Here is a 20716-nt window from a genome sequence, read left to right as displayed (position 1 = left end):
TCCATGTGTGTGCGTGCGCGCGCAGTTTTTCATCCCCTTTTATCAACAGTGTTGTTCAGTATTTGGCTTTATATCACTTAGTGCATGTCAATATCTGTTTGCTTTACCATTTAGATTGTTTATCCTGTTTCAGTTTTTAAAATAATTTGGGACTTGATTTGTATAGTTTGAATATTGTACCAAGGCAGTAGCTATGAAAAGGCATGAAAGCTGATTGACAACCTCTTTCTTTTTGGTCTCCTGGCTGGCAGATAGTACACTTAACACACACATTCTAATGCTAAATTTTTAATTCTAAATTTTAAGATTTGGGGTTTTTTAAAATATGAAACAAATGTGCGTTTACAACGTTTGGGGAAGGTGAAACATCTAGAACACTAAACTAGAGTGGTATGGGGGAGATCCCACTCTGTTGTCATCCAGGGGTACCAGGCAAGACGCAGTCCCTCTTCCCTACCCTTATGGATTCAGAGGAGGAACTGCAGGGCTCTAGGGAGCCGAGAGACTCTTCTAATTGGAAAATAGTCACACAGAAAAAGTCAGCAGAAAACCAAAAACTGCTTTGTTGCCAAAACTAAATGCTTTTGTTTTCAGGTTCTCTCTCTTGTTGTTTTTTTGGTTGGTTTAAAAAAAAATAAAATCCTTTTTATTGTATTTTTCTGTGGCAACTCTCACTTCCATTTTCCAACTATTTCTGCTTACAGTCTCCCTGGCTACAGGCCAGCCTCCTCTCCTTACCCTCCTGCCTTCTCTCCATTCCTCTTCCCCTTTCCTTTTTGTTTCTCCTAACCCTCCCGTGTTAATGTCTCTTGTCCCTTCCTCCCTTTTTTAAAGTCTCTTGTTTCTGTTAACTCCTTTCATTTCTTCTTTCCCCCACCCCCCACTCCAGTTGTGTAATATATTCATTAAAAAAACTCCAGTGAAAAACAGTTTCTAAAAAATTGACTTTTGCCTGCGTCATGTGGCTTGTGTGTTCTTTCCCTTTCTTCTACTCTTTGAATGTTGTGTTTAGACTGTAAATTCTTCAGGGCAGGGATTGTGTGTCTTCCTTTTGGTTTGCAGAGTATCTGCTACAACCAAATCATGCTTTGTGCCTTTTTGAGTACCCACACAAAACAAGTAATAAATAAGCTACATACTAGAAAATGAAGTGGAAGATTGCCATAGCAAATATCAAAGTGGGCTCAAACTATGTATTTTTCTCTTGTTCTAAAAGTCTTTTGTTGATGTGAATGGCAAAGAGACATGATTACCTTTACAAAGGGCAATGAAAAGGATTTGAATTTTCTTTTTCATCCACCCCGAACCAAGGTCTGCTGAGTCTGTCAGCTTGCATTAGAGAGATTCAAGGCTGGCAGATCCTTCCTTTTGACCTAAGAGAAGGATTAGAAGAAACTGGATTTCCCTGGTCACAAGGCCTCGTTTTCAGCTGCTCTGGCTGTGTGGACCACAAATTATCATATCAAGTACACTTATGTTTGGGATAAACTTTAGTCACACCTGGAGCTTCTCCTGATAATTAGCACAGAGAAACCAGAACCAGCCTGATGTAAGGCCAGTATGTCTGTAAACGTTTCCGTTCGGTGGACATGTAGGTTACCACGCCTAGGTTCTCTGCAGCAGTTCTTCAGTTTTTAACTTTGCTCTTGGGTACACAACTTGCTGTTTAGTTTGAACAGTGGAAACAGTGGACAGAATCGAGAAGATGAGGGCATGTTCATGTTGCTTATGTCCCTCCGAGTTTTCCTTCTCAAAAAATAATCCTAATTCCAGATTGTAGGGCTAGTTGCCACTGAGGCAGGACTCACGGTGTCAGTGTGATGTTGGGGAGGACCATCCAATAAAACCATAAACATGGAAGCATCACAGGAGCCTCAGCAAAGGCAGAGACCATCTTCCTATTGGGTATTAGAAGTTATAGAAGCATCTTGATTGAGTTCCACACGATACCATTCCTTCACCCTCCATAACTTTTAAGTGAGCGCACTCACTAGAAACCAAAACATGAGAAGATGAAGTGGGAAGATCCCATTCTTTCATCACTGAATAGTAGCTCTGATTTATATCTGGATAGCTGTAAGTACCAGATTTACACTCCCAGCTAATGCCATCAAATTCCAAGTTTCTGTAGGCTTTGCTAAATGGAAAAGAAACACATAAGTTCAGACTAATGGCCATTTAGCATGACCAGTTGAGGAAATAGGTTTGGTTGTCTCAAAGCTCTGTTTTGGTTATCGTTTTATTTTACTTTTTGCAATAATGTCTTTGACTTTGCAGTGTCTTATTTTAGGAAATGGATTTGAATGCTTTTGACACTTTATTTTTGTAACTGGAGAACAAAGTAAAATGTTTTTTGTTTTTGTTTTTTTTAAAACATCTGGTGTTCATTACTATGAACGGTGATATTTATCTCTTTAAGGTATTTATACTCCAGATGAGATACTGCAAAAATACATTGAGGCTATTTTATTCCTGCAGATGCCCTTGAAGAACAATGGGCTTCGTAGAAAAATATTTTATATAGGATTGTTGCCTCCATAAATACAAAACCAAGAAAGTGCATAACTCCAAAAAAACAATTTATCTTGAATTATGGTGAAAGGCTGTTTGTGTTGTTTTATACTTTGATGGATTAGAGAGAGAAACCTTGACATTTTGCGTGGGTGGCAGCAGTGGTGGGAGAAGGGAACATTTTAAGGACTTCCAGAGTAAACCTCTGAGCTGTAAAGATGTTAACTAACTTGGAAATCAAAGGCTGGGTTTTTTTTTTCCTATAAAGAGGAAATCATCTTAAAACATCAGGCAAAGGATCACATACTTGATATAATCAAGTATGGATTTCTAATTTAAATTTTGGCACAGGCTCTGAGACAGTCCTATGACACGTAGGTTTAGTGCTGCTAAGGAAAAAAATGAATGTTACAGCTTTGCTATTGCTTAAATGCATTTAGTATTATTTACATGTTGCATGTACTGGGCATACTCAAAACTGTTCCAAAGAGTTGCTGTGGACTTAAGAGGTATGTTCCAGGTTGACTGCCACTTGAAAATGATTTAGGAAGGTTAATTTGTTGTCCACCAACTGTTTTCAATTGCTGTTGTCTAGGGGATGGTGATCTTAGAAGAATTCCCACTTCCAAAAGACATTTTGAAGAAGCAAACACAATTGACAAACCCAGAAGCTTTATTAAACACCACGGGGAATTCTCAAGCTACTCTTGAGAGACAGGATTCTTTGCCGGAACACGATTTTGAAATGTCACCAAGCAGCCCTACTTTACTTCTACGAAACATAGAAAAACAGGTAAAGTAAAATAAGAACTGAGTGTCAAATGGAGCCAAGTGACCTATTACAGAATTAGGGCAAGCTACGTGGTATTTATTCACAGAACCGTAAAGATATTTCACATTCCTAACAGTGGCTGCTGATGAATTTAAGATCTTAAATAAATAAATTGGTCACTAGGTTTACAAATTAACTTTTCATTACTGAAGTGTCTATAATTCTGTTTTGATTTAATCAAAGTGGCCATCTCTTGCTTCAGAGAAATAAACATCAGGTTTCTGCACAATAGCTCTAACAGTTCCCCATGTAACTTCTTGTCCTTAACAATTTAGTTTAGTGCATTTTTGCTACTGTTTCTCATTTCACAGAATTATAGTCCTGTAAATGAGTGCAACTTTTCTGTGAAAGTACATTACATTTAAAAAAACCAAACCTTTGCTCACCTTCTCTCCTCAACAAATATAGGGCCAAAGTATATAAGGGGAACATGTTGGTGAACCAACTGTAGGAAACTTGTTAGGATAATGTGGAGTAAAACTTGCCTTTTTATTATGTCAAACAAAGAAAATATAAGATTGATCATACATTTAGATACATCACTGGGAAAACTAGAACACTTTTTAAAAGGGAGATAAAAGTCGTTTCAGGTACTACACCTGCTCCATACTGCCCCTGCCAACTTTTTGTGACTTTTTATGGTAACATTTTCCTATTTTTAAAATGTTTCCTCTCCTGTTTACTGTGAAAGAGGAAACAATAAAACACAAAGTAAACTGGAGGGTATTTTTTAGAATGTCCCATCTTAACTTGCTTACTTGGAGCATTCAACATGCAGTTCTTTGCAAAGCAGGTTACTTAAAAGTTCAGATTTAAGGGGTTTTTTTTCTTAAATATATTGCTCTAAAAATATCTAAACTGTGTCCTTGGCAGTGGTTCAGCAAGAATCTAACAAACATAATGTATTGTTTTTTAAAGTTCAAAATAAAACTTGTGAAATAACAAGCATAGCATTTTTTATATGTACAGAGATCTTGTGTTTACTTGTTCATCATGGAGAAAACTAGATCAAGAATACTAAATGGGGGGTGGGGGGACACTTTTTAGATTGATGCTTTGTGTGAATGAAAAGTTCGGCTACTGTGTTTTTCAGAGTGCTCAGCTGAGTGAAATCATCAATAATCTGATTGCTCCACTCAATCTGTCCCCCACGTCCTCTCCTCTCTCTTCCAAGTCCTGTAAGCAGAAACAACTGGTCAATGGCATATCTCTCAGGTAGGTGACCGTGTGATGTAATTTTTGTTTCTTGAGAACAGGCTAGTACTGTAACCTCAGCAGTTTTTTTTGTAATGTTAAATCAGTAAAACTAGTAATTTTACAGTAGTAAATATAAAAAGGAGAGAACTTTTGCTTCTGAACTTAATTAAAGGTAGCAGCTTTGTTCCTGAGGTTGCCATAAATTCCACAGACTATTACACACATGTGAAATCTTCATATGACAAACACATCTGTGAAGTGGGGTAAAAATAACACAGTAGGTATGATCATTCATTATTGCAGACTTAAAATTATATTTATTGTGCCAGAATGAAATCTTCTGAGGACAATGACGTAATTGATTAGACTTTGGAGTATGTTGTCTGAAAACAGTCCTGTTTTATGTGATGACTTTCCTTTGTTAACAATGAAAACACTTCTTTAATAAGAAAAAATATTAAGGTATCATAATTATATATTGCAAACATTCAGTGATTGATTTATCTTTTTGATAATTTACTTTCCTGCATAATTATAGCATATTACTTTGTGAAATGAATAGCAGACAAATGTTTGTCAGTGATGCCATTTTGCACTTGTTTAGAAGTTGTATCTTTTGTTCAAAGCTCTTAAAATACTGTACTAATAAACATTAGCTTCAAAACAAAATTGAGATAAGTACTATCCTTATTTTACAAAAAAAAAAAATGTAAGCACAGAGGGTGTGTGATCTTGAGAAATTAGTAGTCTGCTTTTGCAGAGCTGCTGAGTACCCACAACTGCTGTTGATATCAGTGGGAGAAGAGAATACTTGCCATCTGTGGAAAATCAGTCCCCTTGTGACTCCGCTAAAGTCACAGAGGGTGTTTATGGCAAAGTTTGGAGCAGAAGACAAGTCTCCGGACTCCTGGTCCTGTGCCTTAACCATAATATTGTGATTTCAGAAATTATCTTTGATTTGTTTAAACAAATTTATTTCTAGAAATATTTTCAGAACTATCTTTTTAGAATGAGATGTGTCAAATATTAAACTATACTTGCGGGGGAGGGAGGAGAAATTCCTTGCCTTCTGCTGTACACTACTCTTCTAGTATAGTCTTGCTGTCATGTCTTAGCCTAAAAGATGTAAACTTGTGTGTGTCTGTGTGGGGGTGGAGGGACACTGTCATGTACTTGCTGTAGGGTTCCTAGGTTTTTATTGTTTGCTAGTAATGTAAGAAACTTTCAACATGTTTAACTGAGGTTTGAAATAGAAAGTGAAAAGGGAAATATTGTGGAGGGTGATATACAGCGGAAGGGGGAATTTGGTTTATTTGTGCTGTCTGATTTTTAGTAGAACTATGTTATAGGGTTTGTGTTTCTTGTATTTGTTGGAGGCACATACAGTGTTCATACAAGTGTCTCTTGTTTTATCAATCTAAATAAATGAATCACTGACACAGTAGATTTGGAGTGTTTTTCAAAACAGTGAGTTCTGTTTTCACCGCCTTCCAACTCTGTGTAATAGCGGTCATCTGTGGAGCATGGAAGCAGGCATTGTTTTCTGGAGAAGCATTTACACTTTTCAGAGGGTAGAGGGTAGAATGAGAGGGCTGCAAAGCAGTGAAGTACTACTGGTAGAGAGCAGTCCATACAAACTAAATTGAACACATTTGAAAAGCAAACATTGGAGCTTCTGAATTCCTGTCTCCTACCCAAGCCACTTGTGTTGGTCGGATTGACTTTTAATTCATAGAGGGGAAAATGTTCTGCCCTGAACCAAGGCTTTTGCCAGTGACAGAGTGGTAGCAGAGCTTTGCTGCAGCAGCTTCTGCAACCCCTGTGAGCTCCGTTGGGTGCAGGAGGGTTTGATTGGTAGGTCCACCTAGGGTGTGTCTACATTGCAGCTGTCAGCAAGCCGCCCAGCCCAGGTAGGCAGACTCACTCTAGTAGTGTGGCCGTTGTGGCCCAGGCTGGAGCTCAAGTCTGTCTACCTGGGCTGGAAGGATCACTCCCCTCTGCAATGTAGATATACCCCTAACGTTTGAGTCAGTGACTCCATTCTCCCCCTGATCCCTCATTATGGTACACAGGCAGCACTTGCAGAATTGTGGGGGTTGCAAACCCTCTATATAGGCTCCCTGTATCCTTCCTTCCCATTAGAACAAAAACTTACTGTTTAACTCTGGACAAAGCCATCTGTGTCTGAAGAGAGGGTAAGATTTGCCCTGTGAGTTGTACCCAGCTCATTAACATTAAAGAGGTAAACTTGCATGAGAATGAGCCTTGGTTTTGGTATTTTTCCAGCTTTGCTTAATGCAGATCCCAACATCATATCCTTTTGCCAGCAGGTGGAAAGAGTAAACAAAGAGAAATTCATTGTAACCTCCCCTTGTAAATGAAGTCCTGAGGACTTGAGCGCACACACTCTTGACAGATCCTCACTGTTGGGAGCATGTATCTTAACTCCTCTTTGTGTAGAAAACAATGACTGTTGGGGCTTGCACATGTGGCATGCACCCCTCCATGGATCCAAACTGGGAAAAGGTATATAAAGGATCTAGTCTCCAACTGTTCTCAATTCATTTCCTGCCACTAAGCATTGGAGTCTCTGAACCGTTATTCATCCTGACCACACTGCAGACTATCTGTTTTTCTAAATGCTTCTATTTATTTGATAGGTTATAGTTAAACAACATTTAAAATTGATTAGTAGGTTGGTGCTTGGCTTAAGACAGCTAGGTCTGTGTCAGTCATTGCACAATTCCAGATTGGTGTTTGTCTGTGCTATGTGCAGTTCTGATCTGGATATCATCCATTTCCTGTTCTAGAATAGTCATTGGCCATTCTGTTGCCTCTTGTTTTGTGGTGTCCTACAATATTTTGATGCAGATGGTGGTGTGCGTCATGAGAAAATGTCTAGATGGACCAGCACACCAAATGCCTTCAGAGCCTGAGGGGAAAAAATCTAAAGAACAGGCACCATGATCTGAGCCTTCATCAGATCTGAAGCATAGGAAGAAGTAAGATGCAAACAGACCCTCCTCAATCTTTCTCTCTTCCACCCTTAAGAAATAACAACATGGATCTGGGCAGTTGTCCAGTGCAAACTGATCCTTCACTTAGTCACTTCTCCAAGGCTTCTTGCCTTTGACTGATGACTCCAGAGGGTTTTCACTCCCATTATTTTCTAATCTCAAATTAAACAGGTGAGTCTTCAAACTTTATTATAACGGAAAGCCCAGATCAAAATCATGTGGAAATTCAGGTTTTGTATGGTTAAGCTGGCCACTGTTCCTCTTTTTATAAATTGTCAAGATTGATTCTAGGCTTTTGACAGAAATATGTTCTGATACATTTCAGTCAGGGCTAAACATAGGAAGTACCTCAGATTCTGGTTAGGCACACAATCCTTGTGCTTCAATGTGGTTCTCAAGTCTTCACCAAATACATCGTGGTGATAGTGGCCCATCTAAGGTGCCTAGGGATACGGTTAAATCTCTTGTTTGTCAAGGCCCAGTCTCCTCAGTGAAAAGAAAAGGAGTACTTGTGGCACCTTGGAGACTAACCAGTGAGTTTCTTCCGAAGAACATAAGAATGTCAATACTGGATCAGACCAATGATCTGTCTAGCCCAGTATCCTGTTTTCTGACAGTGGCCAATGCCAGATACTTCAGAGAGATTGAACAGAACAGAGACTTAGGGACACCCAGAGCATGGAATTGCATCCCTGACCATCTTGACTAAAAGCCATTGATGGACCTATTCTCCATTAAGTTATCTAATTCTTTTTTGAACCATGTTATGCTTGTGGCCTTCACAGCATCCCCTGGCAATGAGTTCCACAGGTTGACTCTGTGTTGTGTGTAGTACTTCCTTATGTTTTGTTTTAAACCTGCTGCCTGTTAATTTCATTGAGTGACCCCTGGTTCTTGTGTTATACGAAGGGGTAAGTAACACTTCCTTATTGACTTTCTCCACACAATTCATGATTTTATAAACCTCTGCCCTATCTCCCCTCAGTCATCTCTTTTCCAAGCTGAATAGTCCTAGTCTTTTTAATCTCTCTTCATATGGAAGCTGTTCAATATCCCTAATCATTTTTGTTCCCCTTTTCTAATTCTCTTTTAAGATGAGATGACCAGAACTGCACACAGAATTCAAGGTGTTGGTGTACAGTGGATTTATATAGTGGCATTATGATATTCCCATCTTATTATCTATCCCTTTCCTAATGGTGCCTAACATTGTTAGGTTTTTTTGGCTGCTGCTGCACATTTAGGAGATGTTTTCATCTGCTATCCATAGTGACTCCAAGATCTTTTTCTTGAGTAGTAATACGAGTGAAGGCACAAAGCACCGTTTTTTAATCCCGGAACGAAGGGCATAGTCTCCCAATGAAGTCGGGGCGGGTCCCAAGTGAGGCGAGGGGGAACTAACTACACTAATGCTAATAACTAACTATACAAGAAAAACAAAGAGAAATAATGAACGGTACTGGAACGGATGAGAACACTCTTGTAGACAAACTATGAGCACGGAGGAACAAGGATTCTGACTCTAACAATGCAGCAGTAAGGGAACCAAAGGGGCGCTGCCCCGCACGTCCTCATATAACCTTGCCTGGAGCTCGAGGTGACATACTACACACATGCAGGTCAATGGACACTGCTGCAGAAATCTTTCAGAGCATGGCGCACATGCGCACCCATGTTTGGAATACATATAGGGCCCATCACTCAAAGAAGAATAGCTAATATAGACTCCTTCATTTTGTATGTATAGTTGGGATTATGTTTTCTAACATATATTACTGTACACTTATTAACATCGAATTTCATCTGCCATTTTGTTGCCCAGTCACTCAGTTTTGTGAGATCCCTTGTAACTCATAGCAGTCTGCTTTGGACTTAACTATCTTGAGTAATTTTGTATCGTCTGCAAACTTTGCCACCTCACTGTTTTCCCCCTTCTTCCAGATCCATTTATTAAATGTGTTGAACAACATTGGTCCCAATACAGATTCTTGGGGGACCCAGTTGTTTAACACTCTCTCCATTGTGAAAACTGAGCATTTATTCCTACCCTTCTGTTTCCTCTCTTTTTAACCAGTTACTGATCCATGAGAGGACCTTCCCTCTTATCCCATGGCTCCTTACTTTGCTTAAGAGCCTATAGTGAGGGACCTTGTCAAAGACTTTTTGAAAGTCCAAGTACATTATATCTACTGGAACACCCTTTTCCACGTTTGTTGACCCTCTCAAGGAATTCTAATGGTACTGAAATAATTGCCAGGATCATCTCTGGAGCCTTCTTTAAAAATTGGTGTCACAGTAGCTATCTGTTGTTTGTCTGGTACAGAGGCTGATTTAAGTGATAGGTTACATACCAGTTAGTAGTTCTACAACTTCATATTTGAGTTTCTTCAGAACTCTTAGGTAAATACCATCTGATCCTGGTGACTAACTACTACTAAATTTAATTCCAAAACCTTCTCTATCAACACCTGAATCTGGGCAGTTCTCTGGATTTGTCACCTAAAAAGAATGACTCCAGTGTGGGAATCTCCTTCACATCCTCTGCAGTGAAGACCAATGCAAAAGAATTCATTTAGTTCCTCCACAGTGGAGGAATGCTCTTTTTTTCTTCCTTGAATGCTCCTTTAGCACCTCGACTGTCCAGTGACCACACTGATTGTTTGGCAGGCTTCCTGCTTCGGGTGGTCTTGCATTTGTTTTTGCTGTTTTAATTTTTGTGTCTTTTGCTAGCTGTTCTTCAAATTCTTTTTTGGCTGCCTAATTATACTTTGACACTTGACTTCTCAGAATTTATGCTCTTTTCTGTTTTTCTAAGTAGGATTTGACTTGCAATTTTTAAAAGATATCTTTTTGTCTCTAACTACCTTTTTTTACTCTGTTTAGCCATGGTGGCATTTTTTTGGTCCTCCTCTGGGTTTATGACATACAGACACACACTTTTAGTTTGAGCCTGTATTACGGTGTTTTTGAAGTTCCCATGCAATTTGCAGGCATTTCAGGCTTGTGATTGTTCCTTTTAATTTCCATTTAACTAGCTTCCTGATTTTTGTGTAGTCCCCCTTTTTGAAGTTAAATGCTACTATGGTTGATTTCTTTTACTCTCCCCACGCCTCCCGGGGATGTTAAATTTAATTACTTTATGGTCGCTATTGATGAGCAGCTCAGCTGTATTATTAACCTTTTGGACCAGATCCTGTAGTCCACTTAGGACTAAATCAAGAATCTTGTTGAATCTCCTTGTTGGGAGAATTCCCAATTCATTTTGCATAGAACTTTTCCTTCACTAAGACATAGAGACTAACGTTCATAGGAGCAGCTGTCAACTCTATAGTGTTGGCTGCTTTCCTACCAGGAGAGAGAGAGTCAAAAATACATAGCTTCAATAAAGGTGCAACCTCATGGCATGGAAAATAACCTTTTGAGTCTTCTGGGCTTATGGCCTCCTGCACATATGTGAGTCTGTTTCTCTTACTGAGAATGTGGGCTCTGCAATCCTGGCTAACCATCAGTTTCAGAACAGGAAAAGGCAATTTACTAGCACGGTTGAGAGTGCCATAGCAAATTCAAGAATTCCACATCTGGTGGTGGTTAATTTCCAATATCCTTTTGCAGAGTCGTATTTTGACAGCCATCTGAATTTCCATTTATAGGAATGGATGCTTCAAACCTGGGTTGGGGAGTCCATCTGGTCGACTTTGTCAGGGAAACCAGACTGTGTACTACTGGTGCTGAGACCTTTACTTTCCTGTACCAAGAATTTGTGACAAAGCAAAGCCACAGGTGTTATTTCAGTGGATATGGAGGGACAGGATCTCACAACAGATTTTTTTGGTGGCTGCTCAGACAATTTTTCCGAAAATATTTAATTAACTTTAGGAAAAAGAAACAATGATTTTTACATGTCTACAGGCATATTTATAACTTATTTATGTAGGGTTTTCTGAAGACTCAATAAAAATAATGTACAGTTGTCTCTATTTAGGGTGACTGTTTTTCCCTATGCTGAATACGGGACACCTGGTAAAATTACTCGTATTCAAGTGAATTCAACGGCAATCAATCAGAACTATGCAGTACAAACGTTCAAATTAACATCAAGTTGACTGAGCCACTGTTAAAAAGAATCCAACTGTGCAGTATTTCTTTTTATTTACTGTCTTATCTTTAAGGCTTTAGGGTTCACATGGGCAGAGGTGGCACACACACACACACACACACACACTCTCTCTCTCACTCACTCACTCACTCACTCACTCACTCCCATATATCTCTCTCACACAGGGATGGGAGGGGTGACCAACTGATCCAACCCTCCCTGCCTGGTGCTCTCCGCCATCCATGTCTGGCTGGGCCCCTGGGACAGACCCGCCTCTCCTGGTATCTGGTGCTGCGTCATCCTGAGGCAACATGTGGGGGGGCCCCACAGGGTCACATGGCCCCTCTCCCCAGATTTCTATCAGGGTTCACACCAGAATGTGGCCAGCAGCAGCCTTTTGGCACTGTGTGGGAAGGAAGGGACAGAAGCTGCTTCCAGTCGCAGGGCAGGCGGGAGGGGAAGGGGACGAGAGGGATGACCTGGACCATGTCTTTGCAGAGCTCATCTCTTCCCACTCCCCTGTGGCTGGAAGCTGCTTGTCCCTTCCTGCCTGTACAGTGTTGAAAGGCAGCTAACACCTCCACCACCTGTCCCACGACTACAGTCAGGGCAGAAAGGGTTAAACCCTAAGGACACATTGTGCACCAGGGACCTCAGGGGCTTCAGCAAACCCGGCCTGCGAGGTGGCTCAGCAGGGGAGGGTGCCATGGGGACGGAGCGGGTGAAGAGGGTGCTAAGACCCTGCCTGGGACCCTACTGTGGAGCCTGCAGGGTCGGGGTGGGAACAGGCTGGAAATCGCTTCTCCCCACCACTCCAGAGCTGAGGGGCGGATAGGCTTCCCCATGCCAGCTCTGTGGGGGCTTTGGCACATACCGGAGGGTCTTGGGCTTTCCTGGGGCATCGGCCCAGCCAGAGGCAGTGGGGGGAAGGAAGAAGCCTGCCTGCCAGCCAAGCTGTTGGTGAGCTGAGTGTCCGACCAGGGGCTGGTTCTCTGCACAGCACTGGGAGCGGGACGCACCCCACCGGGGGGGATATGGAGGAGCTGAGGGGGTGGGTGATGGTGAAGGGGCAAAGCAGGGAGAGGACAGCGAGAGGGGGTGCAAGTTAAAGGGCATATGGGTGGGCAACAGAGGTGACCCGTAACTGGCCACTGCCTGGCACCTATCCGCACACACCAGCCACTGCAGCGTGCAGCCAGTGTGGTCCGGAAATGGGACGGGGCGAGGACCTGCTGGCCGAGAGCTGGCAGGTAGTGGGGGCTGCAGTGACGGACAAGCAGGGGCAGTGGCCGGCCCTGCAGGAGCTGTAGCTTTGCCTTCCACACCCACCCCTATTGTCAGTCACTGGAGCCCGCCACTGATTGCTGGTGGGTGAGTGGCTGGCAAGCAGGGATCCGACCAGCAGCAGGACCCGTCAGTATTGATGGGGGCGAGACAGAAAATATGGGACAGTTTGCCCATTTTTAAGAAAGAGTAGGCCCACCTGCAGGAGGGCTGAAATACGGGACTGTTCCTCCTAAAAACAGGACGTCTGGTCACCCAGTCTTTATTGGACTTAAACAGAATAGAAACACAAATAAGGTTCTTTGCACATTCTTGTCTTTTTTGTTGTTGTTTTTTTTTTAAAGATGTGCTAGCTAGTAAGTCTGCTACTGTGAAAAGTGATATTTGTATGTTTAATATCATTTTTCATAGCAGACTTACTCAGCTGGGGCAAGCCGGGGACAAATTAGGCCCTGGATTGGGAGGTGGGTAGGGAGGCAGCATGGGCAATGGGGGAAATGGATGAGGGGCGGGCAGTGGGGGTGGTCAGGGGCAATGGGGTATAAGCCTGGGACCAGAGCCCACCACTGTGCAGCTGAGGCCGGGGATGGGGCCAGGGCCCGAGCCCCCCGCCAGGGGATGGAGCCTGCTGCTGCATGGCTGACGTCCGGGGCTAGAGGAAGTAGCGGGGGTCAGGAGCAATGCGGGGTGGTGGTGGTGGTAAGTCCACAGCAAGAGCCCGGGGCTGGAGCCCACCATTGCACAGCTGGGGATCAAGGCTAGATCCCAAAGCCCTGTGGCCAGGAGACGGAACCTGCTGCCATGTGGCCGAAGCCCAGGACCAGAGGTAGCAGCAGCGGCTGGGGTGATGGGTGGGCGGGGACTAGAATCAGAACCTGTTGCTGCCCAGCCGAGGCCAGAGTCAGAGACTGAAGCACTGGCACTGGGGATGGAGCCCAAAGCCCTGTGGCCAGGGGACAGAGCCTGCCCTCTGCCACCCCAGGGCTGAAGCCCGAAGCCCAAGCTCCCTCACTGTTTGTATCTCTGGAGGGGTGCAGGGTACAATCCCTGCTGGGGTATCTAGGTGGAGGGGCTGCTGCTTTGCACTAGACCATCCTCCCCCAAATCACTGCCCAGAAGGCTGTGGCCACAAGAAAAGCCCCTGGTGGCTGCAGGTGGCCACTCATTTGAGAAACTGGTCTTAAAACAGACAGTGGGAGGAGCTGGCAAGGACATCAGCTGGGCATTTGAAGAGCCGGACAGAGCAGCAAGGTTAGGGAGGCAGAATTCACAAGGACTGGGGAGCTGGGCTTGGCAGCAGGGCTTCTTACTGAGTCATTGACTGTGCTGCCCAGTTCCCAAAGTCCCAGCCCATCTTCCCTGTTTTTTGGACCTCTTCTCCTACTCCATACTCATTTCCACAATTAGTTCTGTTTTTATTAATGATACTATTAATAACAATAAAAGAGGAAAAAAATAGAAACGGTTAAAAATGAAGTACAAAGTGTAAGACCTTCACTGTGGAATGGAGTTTGGGACTTGGAGAAATGGGAAGGGGTCCATAGAACGAGGCTGCTGGTTTAGGGCCTGGCACCAGGCTAAGCAGGAAGCCTGGGTACCATTGGCCTCTGCCACCCATCCCAGCTCCCCAGCTGTGTAGTATGACTCTGTGGCTCCCATTAATGCCCAGCTTCTCTCTGTCCATATACTCTCCTATACAGCTCAACCTTTAAACTCTGATAATTATCAATATTAGAAAATGTCACCCTTTTTAAATGGCATGGGGAATGAGAGTCAGGGAACATCAAGAGGAGACGTCAAGGGGAGGAATGGAAGAGAAGAGCTTGTGACCATGAACATGGAGAAGGAGCAAGAGTATATGGGGCAAGGAGACTTCAAGGGTTGGTGAGGTATGGAAGTGAACATAGGATAGTGTGTAGTAGGGCATATAATAGTCTAGGAGGTAGAGATGTGGGCTATAGGGGATAAGAAGGCTCCCAGAAATCGGCCGCCTCTGTCCGGGAAATTGGACGTTAGTCATGTCATGAGAGAACAGAGTGTATAAAGTAGTGACATTTTTATGTGTAGAAAAACTGTTTAAAATAAATTTGTATAGGCTTTAAAAGAAGTTCTTGTCTTCATAAGTGTGCGTGGTTGGGCTTGTGAAAATAATGTGGCTTTGCAGATGGAGGGAAACAGTCATTTAAAAAAGAGAAATCAATTTTTAAAATAACTTTCTAATTTTTGTTAATATGTACAGAATACATGATAGCGTTGGGTGGTATAAAGATTTTATTAGCACTTGGTATTTTCTGCTTAACTCATTGACTTCATCACTGATGAGTAAAGTGGTCATTGTGACTCATGCCAAAGAATACCCTTCATACCATACCAAGTCGTACGTGTGTGTAATATAGTATACGTTTTTATATGACAATTGTTTTATAATGTATATGAAATGAAATGTCTTATAGGCAGACAGTCCCATTTTGTAGGGCCCCGTTTTGCAGCTTAGAGCTAGTTGTCAGAAAAGATTGATTGTTGGTATTGTAATGAGCTCATTTCTATTGTTTTATTGTCTGTTATCACATAACGGTTGTATAAGCAATCTGTGATTTGTGGATTTTATCAAACTAAGATAAAAAATAACAGGAGTTGGTGCAGACAGATTACCTATTATGAAATCAGGGCATGAATATCTCATCTACTGACATTTCTCAGGCAATTCAATGTTTTGTTGTTTGTGGTCTTTGATGTTATAAAAATAACGCACACTTGAATGCTTTTTGTAGTGAGCCTTTAACTTTGCAGGCAGATGTTGCTACAGCAACAAAATAAAGCAGGATACTATAAAAGTTAAATGCACTCTTATTGATTCATTCCCACCCAAGTGGAGGGTATTTTGGATTCTTATACTGCATTGAAATTGGTCTGATGAGGCAAACCAGCTCTAAATTAGTAACACCGATTTAGCTGCTTTCAGTCATATATGATTATCGTCTCTGGGTGCTTTGTACTATTTTTGGCTTTTTAATACTTTCTCACAGTATAGTTTTTTTGTTTCTTTTTAAAATACTGCATGCTAATGAGTGTTGGTTTATAAGCAGCGTGCATATGGCTCAAGTTTAGCGAGATGTTTGGAGAAATCCACATGTGAAAGAGGTTAGGTGTTACAACTTGGCCCAGTACCCCTCTGAATTGATGATGCTATCCTACAGTGAGGGGACTTAATTGCTGGATTCAATGTGCTTCAAAACCAGCTGGGTCTGGGCAGAGTCTAATCACTCTTTCTAGCTCTCTCAGTCTGTAAGGCACATTCCCAGGCTTAGACCCTGTGCCTGGGCCTTTCCTTGGGGGATGGGACTCTGCAGTTCAGCTACCCGAGACCCTGAAACCAGTGCTTCAGAGCCTCCCACTCACACATGCTGCTCCTAGGCTGAGGGCTCTCTGGGCTTCTATTTTAAGCCAGGCAGTACCTGGAAACAAAGCAAGGAATCCAGAGTGACTATTCTTAAAAGCTCTTGAGTAACAGATCTTTGAAAACAACAAAAAGCCTGGCAATGCCCCCTATACTGGTCTGATCTGGCCTCATCTGAGAGTTGGGAGTCCAGGGTTTGTCTGTGTTCAGACTGGGTGGAGTTCCTCTCTCCCTCTGTCTGTCTCTCTCTCTCTCTCTCTCTCCTGTAAATGCTCCTCAGAATAGAATAGAATTTGTCTCCTTACCATGTGCTCTACTGCAGCGGTTCTCAAACTGTGGGTCGGGACCCCAAAATTGGTCGCAACCCTGTTTTAATGGGGTCACCAGGGCTGGCGTTAGACTTGCTGGGGCCCAGGGCCAAAGCCCAAGCCCTACCGCCTGGGGCTGAAGCCAAAGACCGAGGGCTTCAGCCCTGGGTGATGGGACTCCGGTTACAGGCTCCTCACCTGGGACTTCAGCTTTGGCCCCCCCCACCTGAGGCTGCAGGGCTGAGGCTAGGGTCGTGTAGTAATTTTCATTGTCAGAAGGGGGGTTGCAGTGCAATGTAGTTTAAGAACCCTGGCTCTACTGGAAGACTCCAGGTTCCCTCCCCTAGTCATGCTCATGCCCCTGTGTAGAAAAACCATTGTTCGTTTGAGGGTCGGAGACAGCAGTTGAGACACAATCAAATCCAGTGGCTCCAGATTGCTGATAGCTTCTCAGCATAATCCTTCAATAAGACGTTAAATACCTTTCCCGGGCAGGGCAGCTGTCTAGAATGCAATTCCTTGGGTTTGTCTTAGGCAAGATTAGACATGTGTTGAACACACACAAAATTAAGTTTATAATTTGATACAAGTGTGTCACACTAGGCTGATATCTTTTATTCTGAATGAGCCTTGGATTATAGTAGTTTTTTTTCTATTTAGTTACATTTGCCAAATAATTTAAAATAATTTAAGTAGCCATGCTACCTTGAGACAAGATGATGGGCCTGATCCCATGTTACTTATGCCAGTGTAATTCCATTTACTTCAGTGGAATGTGGATAAATAGGGAAATGTCATGAATTGAGGTGTAGAGTTCTCAGCATTAAGGGTAAAATGCATAACGGAGTTGGTGTAGTTATTCTAAAAGCAAGTATTATAATTCCAGAAACTTTTTGTACTCTCAACCTTAACTCAGTTTTCGCATAGGTTTTGTCTGGGAATAGAAAAGAAAATGTGAACAAGATATATACAGAATTCCTTACAGTGTCACAAAAGGAAATTCGTAATGTTAATAAATCAGTGACAAACTTCTTATGCCACCAGTTGTGATTTCTTGAAGTAGTATGTTAAAACACAAGTGTTAATTTTGGGTGCCTCTAGAATTATGGGGCTAATACGCTTTAGTATGTAAATCTACTAGTTGTGAGAGGTTGCCTTTATTTATTGAGCATTCTTGACCTTTTTGACTGATTTCAGTATTTTCCTGGCATTTCAGAGCTTCAGACAACAGAGAGGAAATGTCATCTTCTAGTAGCCAGTTGCTTGATCATCAACACATCAAAAAAAGAAGAAAAGACAGGACAAGGCTGAGATCTCCGTCTGTAACTATCATGAGCACATCTGCCCGAACAAGGCCACTTCAGAGTTTCCAGAAGAGGAAACTATACAGAACGAGCAGTGCATGTTGTTGGAATCAACAGGTAGAGCTGTCTCCTATCCTTTAGAAGACAAAAGCAAAGATTCCAGCTGGCAGTGTCTGTATGTGTCAGTCTGCTATAATGGTATATTACATGCTGCTGTTTTGATTGTTCAGTACATTCAGACAGCATGCAGTACACGTGACGGGAGTTTAGCTGTGTCAGCGGGAGTTCATAGTTAAGGAGTTGAATATAAAAATTGTTCAGAATCCTGCTTTATCAAATTCATGCATTTGTTTTACAGTTATCTTTAAATTCATTTTACAGTCGGGGGTGGGGTGATTTAACGATTTTTTTAAGGAAACTTTACTGCTGAGGAAACAAGCTACAACATAAATCTGCTAGCTGTTTGCTTTTAGAGCATTTGTTTAACTAAAGAAAGTTTACACAGCTGGTAGTGCATTATTGTGTGGGAAATTAAACTGCTATATCTTAATCTTGTTTCCGTTTTTGCCATTCCCAGCCAACTCTGCTCGCTTCTTCATAGCATTAGTAGTGCCTTAAAACTGTCTGTTATATATTAAGATTTTGTCTATTACAAAGAAACTGAATTGAATTAAATGCTTAATGTGGAAAAATCTATTTTAGACTGCTACTTGTGTAAGACAAATGCTGTTTGTAGCCATGTCCACTTTTCCAGGAGTACTCTGTGATTCCAAATGTTATGAATACTGAGTGAGTTTGCCACTTGCTCCTAAAGGGTTGAATTACCTGCTGTTTTCCAAATTTGTTGTAAGGTCATTATTAAAGCAGCATTAATCCCGAGGGATTTTGATGCTTTGCATGACCTTCCTGTACCTTTTAGACACTGTATTATAATGGTGCTTTTGCATCACAATAACACAGCCTGTTAACATTTCCATTCTAAAGTTGGATTGGCGTGTAGGTGAGGAGGGCATTAGTGAACTAGGATTTTGGAAGGTACTGTTTTGCTCTCTCGCTAGTTTTTTGTGTGTACATATGCTTATACGAACTTGAAATTTGTTTTGATTTTTAATTACTTCCAGTAGTATGTCATCTTTAATCGCACAAATTAAATTTTATGAGCACCTCTGAAAATAGGAAATACAATGGATATGTGAAAGTTATAATGGCAGTACTGACAACCCCTTAAGGGAAAGAATAATAAATACTGTGGGTGAAATCTGGACCTCATTGAAGTCAATGGCGAAATTCCCATTGATATCAATGAGCCAGGATTTTACCATATGAATAGATAAGCAAGCCTTTTTGAATCTGAATATGAACAGATATTCACAGATAGTGTGGTTAAGCCATTGCCAATAAGAAGCAAAATTTCAAGTTGTTATACAGTATATTCTCCTTAGATTAAGAAAAAGATCTCCACCTCTCTGCAGCAAAAAGGGCCAGATTTACAAAGGTATTTAGTAGAGCTGGTGAGAAATGCTGTGACAGAATGTTTTTTTCATAGGAGAATGCTGATTCATTGAAATCAAAATGTTTTGTGGAGGTGGCTTGATTTTGACAAAAGTCTGATGGAAAGTAGGCAGGTTTCTCTCTGAAACCTTTCTGGTTTCCTACCAGCTTGCTCATTCAGCTTCTTGGCAGCCTGGTCTTCCAGACTTCCTGCAGTTTGGCAGCCTGTCTAGAGGATTGCTTGGAACTGAGAGTCTGCAAGCTCTGGGAGTTCTAGCTCGTAAGCTTCAATGCCCCTCAGCTTCTCTGTGGTTCACCTGGCATGCTGCCATTGAGTGAGGCTTCTAGGTTCCCAGCTTCTCTGCAGCTTGCCTGAAGGGCTACTGCAGAACTGCTTCCAGGCTCCTGTTTCCCCTTCAGCCCATTGGGTACTGAGAGTGCTGGCTCCAAAGCTCAAAGTCTCCTCGCTCAGCTGGGACTCCAGGATCTGCGGCTCTGGTGCAGCCAGTCAGGTGGACTACCATGGAGTCAGGGATCCAAAGGCTTTTCCAAATAGGAACAAAACTAAATTTTGAAATATCAAAATCCTCCATGAAACCAAGTGACCTTCCTCTGCCCATATCAGGGGTTTAAGCCTAATGATCCCAAGATAGGTGCCTAGTGGGATTTTCGGAAGTGCCATCTGTACCTTTAGGTACCTAAATAGCTTTGAATATCTGGCCCAAAGTTACTACAGTGCTGACCAAAGAGGGGAAAAACCCATAGAAAACAGTAAAATTAGTAGGTATGTGTGTGAACAGAAAAGTAGTGACCTAATGCTTCAGCTGCGCAGGACCAGAGGATGGGGCCACTAGGGGGTGGAAGACAAATGTGACTCTGTCTCACCTTTTCTTTCTTGGATTGTGGGACTGGCTGGGGATGGAGATGGTCCTGGCTGCATGTTAATTTGTCAGACTAGGATTTAAAGGTATGGTGTTAGGAGTTAGCTGCCATCTTTTACAGATATAGCATAGACTTCAACATGCTAAAACAGCTGAGTAAAAGACCTTCCGTGTGTGTCGTCCCCTCCCCCCCCTCCCCCCCGCTGCCCCATTCCTGCCACCCTTGGCTTTAACTCAGCCAGTTCATTATGTGTTAAGGGCAGTGTGCCTTGTCTACTGGGATTTTTCAAATACGTTATTTAGCGCATTACCTGCCACCTTAAATCTTAGTCTGGACAAGCCCAGATTGGCCACCGTAGTTTGCACTTGATTGTAATGGCTCCCTAGGAACCATAACG

At 42.3% G+C, this 20716-nt stretch overlaps 1 protein-coding gene across 3 annotated transcripts in view; it reads left to right on the top strand.

The window, feature by feature from the left end:
* Window positions 1-20716, top strand: part of KANSL1L (KAT8 regulatory NSL complex subunit 1 like) — a 97607-nt gene that overhangs the window by 32168 nt on the left and 44723 nt on the right. For all 3 annotated transcript variants that reach the window (XR_012664454.1, XR_012664455.1, XM_048868492.2), the window contains exons 4-6: window positions 3107-3304; window positions 4437-4558; window positions 17859-18063. Coding sequence is in view for 1 of the 3 variants with exons in the window: in XM_048868492.2 (XP_048724449.1) it covers window positions 3107-3304; window positions 4437-4558; window positions 17859-18063 (525 nt within the window). In the remaining 2 variants the exon portion in view is untranslated. The remainder of the gene's footprint in view (window positions 1-3106; window positions 3305-4436; window positions 4559-17858; window positions 18064-20716) is intronic.

This window comes from Caretta caretta, chromosome 11, assembly GCF_965140235.1.
Source record: "Caretta caretta isolate rCarCar2 chromosome 11, rCarCar1.hap1, whole genome shotgun sequence".
Classification (NCBI taxonomy): Eukaryota; Metazoa; Chordata; order Testudines; family Cheloniidae; genus Caretta; species Caretta caretta.
This window is presented reverse-complemented; position numbering and strand designations above follow the sequence as displayed.